This window comes from Lactuca serriola, chromosome 8 (assembly GCF_051521515.1).
Source record: "Lactuca serriola cultivar US96UC23 chromosome 8, Lser_US96UC23_V15, whole genome shotgun sequence".
Lineage (NCBI taxonomy): Eukaryota > Viridiplantae > Streptophyta > Magnoliopsida > Asterales > Asteraceae > Lactuca > Lactuca serriola.
In genome coordinates, this window is record NC_136415.1 from 227,111,208 (window position 1) to 227,117,207 (window position 6,000).

Below are 6,000 nucleotides of genomic sequence, written 5' to 3' on the forward strand. Positions count from 1 at the left end.
CAAAATGTAAAATTAGAATCGTAAACTCTTTACAAATATGGTTTATGTCAGTACAATTTATGAAAAAATAATTTTATATTTATAGAGATATTACTGTTGACATCTACCTTTCCTATCCCATTAAAATGAAAATCAAATGGTTTTTTTATGAAAGAGCAACTAAAAAAGAGACCTTTTTAAAAAATATATAATTATTTTGTGTTCATTGTATACATGCTCAATTACCTTAGTTTTTGTGAAAACCATATTCTATTTTTCCTCTAATTATTACAAGCTCGCATATGCCTCTTTAAAAATTCGAATATTGTTTGGTCCTCTCTACACATCCACACGCTATCGACATCCAACCTACCCACATCAACGGCCTACAGCCAATCAACTTACTAACTTACATATTCATCAACATCAACGGCCAATAATCAAATCAAATCAAATCCCCCATTTTCATTCTCATACGCCTCTCGCACTTTCCCCGTGTTCTTCGAGCCTTCATCAACGAAATCATCATACGAATTGGCTTTTGATTTTTCTTTCAGATTCCCTGTTACACATACGGACTAACAAAACTCGGATATGATGTCCATGGGAGGGCTTTGCTCGCTTCAAGTTCTGTCTGGAGTTCAAGAACAAGCCCTTGTAATGGTGGATCTAATACCTCTACGGTTTCCGAAAAATTCTATACAAAGTACGCCTCGATGTTGTAAGTTTAGGGTTTTCTTCGTCTAAGCGTATGATTTCATCCTTTTCTTCTTTGAAGTAAATTTCTGGCGTTTACGTCGACTGTAATCCGAAATTTGAAGAATCGTATTATAAATCGCTCCGATTTCGTGAAAATTTACTGTTTATTGCTTTTAAGTAGTTTAAGGAACGATTGCAGATGTCCTATTAATCGTTGTATTTGAAATCTGGTGCTCATTGTCGATTTAAGCTTTTTAGGGTTTCAAATCAATTGAAATTTGGGGATTTGAGGCTATTTAGGGTTTCGTATAATCTGGAAGAGAGTATTGAATGGCAGGACGAGGCAAAGAGTTAGGGTTTCTCGAAAGAACTGGCGTTATCAGTTTAAAAGAACAGTTGGCCAGAACTGCACTGCGAAATGTGAGATTGAAGGGTCATACGTATGTTGAGCTTAGGGAAGATAATAAGAAGGTTATCTTCTTCTGTGTACTGTGTCTTGCTCCATGCTACAGTGATTCAGTTCTCCATGATCATCTACGTGGCCATCTTCACAAACAGATGTATGAAGCTGCTAAAGCTACCTTGTTGAAACAGAATCCTTTTCCCTTCAATGATGGTATGCTTTTCTTCCATAACACCGAGGAAGACAATCATTTGGTACCCTCAAACGGGAGGAATTTAATGCAAAAAAGGAGTATCAATGAAAACAATCTCGCGATTGTGGCTTTCAAAGGAAATGCTTCTGACTATGAACTTTCATCTGAGGGAAGCTTAGATTCAGGACAAGGAGATGAGAGTTTAGATCTTGATGATCTGATAATTCCCAATGTGCTACACAAAGATAAAGTTACTGATTTAGAAGTGAGAGAAATTGGTATTGGGAAAATTTCTCTTAAGTCCCTTGAGCAAGAAGGGGTTTCAAAGGGAATCAAGAAAATTTGGTGCGAATGGTTTGGGAAAAGTGATTCAGTTAACAACGACAAGATTCCATATCATGATTTTGCTGTTGTTTCATTTGCATTTGACTTTGATTTGGGTCGAAAGGGGATATTAGATGACTTGCAGGGTTTTCTTTCTTCAAGTTCTAGACCTGCAATAGAGGGGAATGCAAACCCTAAAGGAAAAAAGAGGAAATCACTATCTGATCCTGAAGATTATAGTGAATCTTTGAGTAACCAATATGAAGAATCTTCCAGTGAAGAATCTTTGGCATCGGGTAGTTCTAATTCAAGAAATCTTGTAGAAGTTTATGATGATAACTCACTCCAATTAAGAGTTTTCCCAAACAAATGTACAAGGAAAGAAATTAGGGCAAGACAACGTTTAGCTTCAGAAAGAGTGTGTGACATATGTCAACACAAGATGCTTCCTGGGAAAAATGTTGCAACACTTCTCAACATGAAGACTGGTCGAATTGTTTGCAGTAGTAGAAATTTGAATGGGGTATGTTTTCTTATTTATCTTTTATCTTATCTCTAACCCTTAATCATACTTACACTTTTAGACCAATACTAGCGATATGTAACCCATAACAACAATGTACTTATATTTTTCTTTACACGTTATAGAAACCATAGGGACTCTGACTCTCTGACTCTAATTTAGTATTCTTGTAAAAAATATCAAAACTTGGGCCTAAAGTGTAGAACATTGCAAACTTTAGGGACCAAGGTGTAAGTCCCTCATTTCTTTCAAATTAAAAACTACGTTGACCAAAAAGTGTAATTGTGGAAATTTAAAACTACAAGGACCAGAAATGTAATTCCTGCAAACTAAAACTTCAGGGGCCAAAAATATAATTTTGGAAAACTAAAACTCTAGGGACCAAAAGTGTCTTTTGCTTATTTCCCTCTTTCATATTAAAAACTAAATGGACCAAAAGTGTAATTCCAGAAATTTAAAACTACAGGGACCAGAAATGTAGTTTATGCAAGTTAAAAACTACAGGGACTAAAAATGTAAAACTACAGGGACCAAAAATGTATGTCCTGCAAACTAAAAACTTAAGGGACCAAAAATATAAATCTGAAAAATTAAAACTATAGGGACCAATAGTGTCTTTTTCTTATTTCCCACTTTCTTAGTGACCAAAAGTGTAATTCCGGAAATTTAAAACTACAGTGACCAGAAATGTAACTTTTGCAAATTAAAAACTACAGGGACTAAAAATGTAATTTTGTAAAAATAAACTACAAGGACCAAAAATGCATTTCCTGCAAACTAAAAATTTCAGGGACCAAAAATGTAATTCTGGAAAACTAAAACTATAGTAACCGAAAGTGTCTTTTGCTTATTTCCCACTTTCATAGTGACCAAAAGTGTAAATCCGAAAATTTAAAACTACAGGGACCAGAAATGTAATTCCTGCAAACTAAAAAACCCAAAGGGACCAAAAATATAAATCTGGAAAACTAAAACTATAGAGACGAAAAGTGTCTTTTGCTTATTTCCCTCATACATAGTGACCAAAAGTGTAACTCCTGAAATTTAAAACTACAGGGACCAGAAAAATAATTCTGGAAAATTAAAACTATAAAGACCAAACCAAAAGTGTAATTCCTGAAATTTAAAGCTACAGGGACCAGAAATTTAATTCATGCAAATTAAAAACTACAGGGACTAGAAATGTAGCTCCAGAAAATTAAAACTACAGGGACCTAAAGTGTCATTTGAATATCTTTTGTTATGTAATGTAATATTAATATATCACAATGATGCAGGCATTTCACGTGTTTCATATTTCGTGCCTCATTCATTGGGTCCTTCTGTGTGAGTCTGAAGTTTATACAAAACAGATGGTAGTTGCTCCTGAAGTAAAGAAGAAAAGTAGGCGAAAAAAAGGAGCCAAATTTAAAAAAGCTGAAGAGGACTCAAAAAAACAAATTTATTCTGCTTTTTGTCCTGAATGTCAGGGTACTGGTGTACATATTGATGAAGATGATGAGCTGGAAAAACCTACAGTCTCTCTTTCTGAGGTCAGTAAAACTGTATTTCCATCTATAATATTATTTTTTAATTTTTTTTTTTTTGGTTCTCAGATGTTCAAATATAAGATGAAAGCGAGTGATGGGCACAAAGAGTACATAAAAAACCCTGAATTGTTGCACAATTGTTCAACCGGTTTTTACTTCCCTTCCCAATCTCAAGAACCACTTCAGGTCCTACAAATATAGTTCTTTTCTTAATTTTTTTTCTTCTAGAAAATAGAAATAATGATTTATTATTTTTTCAGGAAAATGTGTCGGCGTTGAAGTTGCTAAGGTTTTATCATGCAGTTGAGTTGAGTAATGAGTAGAGCTTGATTTGATTGGTTGTTTCTTTTAGTTATTTTTCTTGTAACTATTTTATGTAAAAAGGTCATGATGATTCTAACCATAATAGAACATAACCTTGACTTTTCTGTTGACTTGAATTGCATGAATGTAAATGCAATTGTACATAGCATATCATTTATGCTGAAAATATTGTTTTATGTATTTTGATTACAAGAGATTGAACTCTGCTTTAAATGAACCTTTTATGGAGTCATTCAATGTAGTACATGTATCGTTGTTGATAATCGATAATCTCCCTTCCTAATAATTGCCTCCCCTAAATGCCACATGGCACTTTTCTATCAGTATACTTTTCCACGTGTCATCTTTATGTGAACTGTTTTCCCGCTCACCCTTAAAACTATACATGGTCATCCCTTAATCACGGCTGTATTTCCAAAAATTTCGCCAATCTCTTTGGAAACCAAATCAAATATGTCAATTTGAAATTTAAAAGATAAATATCCCTTCTTAACGCCACCGTTCCTACACCAGTACTCCCTTCTTCTCCTCCATTGCTACTGGTTTCGTTTGCCTTTTTCTCTACCACAACACCATCGCCACTTTGCCTCATTGTCGTTGCTCTTCCTCCTTCATATCTCTCTCTTAACTAATTATGATCCACACTAATATCTATACAACGCATCGGTAATATCCCCCCTCTCTCTCTCATCTTAGAAGCACACAGTGTTGAAGTTGGCCTTTTGATGAAGATAGTTAACCAACCAAAAAAATAAGAATTTTATTGCTGAATAATCTGCTAAAGGTCTTTGTATTTTGTTGTAATTCCCACCTCTTCCTTATTGTTGCAAGGATCCCCAAAGCTACTAAGGTGAGATGATTATGTATTTGTTTTTTTGACTTTATGTTACTGGTGTAATCGTGGGTTTGCAATTTTTAAAGGTTTGTGACTGTGATTTTTTTTTTTTTTTTCCAGATATAGGTGTCTATCGAGGTAAGTTTATCACCTGAATATATACTCCTTGCTTGGCTATTGTGCTCCTAGGATTACTTATTGCTTAAATATTTCAAACAACCGGTTTCTACTTGAAGGTCCAATCCCTTTCAAATCGGAATCAAAATCTGCTTTTTTCATTAGAAGAACATGCTTCCATTTTTCGTCTCTGATATATTTTTATCCTTTTATTAAGGATTTTTTCCCGTTGCTGATTTAAGATTGAATGTATTCCTTTTGTTTTGATTTTCATATTATGTCATTCATTTGGTGGATGTGAAGCAGGCTTGCAAAAGGAATTGCTCTTGTATGTGAAGTTGATGTTTGTTATGGTTTGATGATATAATGGATATTTGGATAGATGATGAACAATAACTTCACATTAGAATGTCTGCTTCTAAACTACCAAGTTAGGCTTCTCTTCTCTATCTCCATCTCTGTTATTAAAGCCTTAATTGTGTTATATTTAGTTGTTTAATAGTGTATTTCAATCTATTTTTATCAAATATTATCTTGATTGATATGTTAACTCTTAATTGGTCAATCCTCCTAAACTTCTAATTTTGGTCAACATGTCATAGCAGATGATGTAGATGGAACATGAGGTCGTTGGAGGAACATCATCCTAGGTATACTTACATTTAATAATTGGTCAAATTAAGAAGTTTTGAGTTTTTTTAGGTGGATGATTTTTTTCTGGTATGTAAATTGGTTATTACTTATGTTCTTCAATTGCATTTAATTTTTTTTCTTCTTATTATATGTGTTTTTTAAGGTGCTGATATGATGAAATTGAAGAATGTATGAAATGGATGATGTTATTAGATTGATAAAAAAATCTTTTTTTTTGTCTGATGGAATGGAATCAAAGATTGATATTCATTTATTTGAAAAGGAAGTATCCTGCAAATGAGTAATTTTTTTCTGGAAAATTACCATAATACCCTTTGGCTATAAATTGCATTAGAATTTAGTATCCCAACTTTGATGTGCTATGATTTTGTTGCAAACTATTATGTATTTTGCAAGTTCAGTTTATTTTCTAAAATTTCC

The 6,000-nt window shown here is 33.5% G+C and overlaps 1 protein-coding gene across 1 annotated transcript; it reads left to right on the forward strand.

Annotated features, from left to right (window-relative positions):
* The first annotated feature begins 353 nt into the window (after nucleotides 1-353).
* On the forward strand, nucleotides 354-4,191 carry LOC145066025 (uncharacterized). The gene is made up of 4 exons (XM_079013170.1): nucleotides 354-2,121; nucleotides 3,399-3,653; nucleotides 3,717-3,836; nucleotides 3,911-4,191. The coding sequence occupies exons 1-4, from the start codon at nucleotides 1,009-1,011 to the stop codon at nucleotides 3,971-3,973; spliced, it is 1,551 nt and encodes a 516-aa protein (XP_078869296.1). The 5' UTR covers nucleotides 354-1,008; the 3' UTR covers nucleotides 3,974-4,191.
* Nucleotides 4,192-6,000: the final 1,809 nt, after the last annotated feature.

What these genes read in the sequence shown, in the direction of transcription:
- LOC145066025 (XM_079013170.1), top strand. Translation starts at nt 1,009, where the DNA reads ATGGCAGGACGAGGCAAAGAGTTAGGGTTTCTCGAAAGAACTGGCGTT. An exon ending in GTAGTAGAAATTTGAATGGG is followed by an intron (nt 2,122 to 3,398) that starts GTATGTTTTCTT and finishes ACAATGATGCAG; the next exon opens with GCATTTCACGTGTTTCATAT. An exon ending in CTACAGTCTCTCTTTCTGAG is followed by an intron (nt 3,654 to 3,716) that starts GTCAGTAAAACT and finishes TTTGGTTCTCAG; the next exon opens with ATGTTCAAATATAAGATGAA.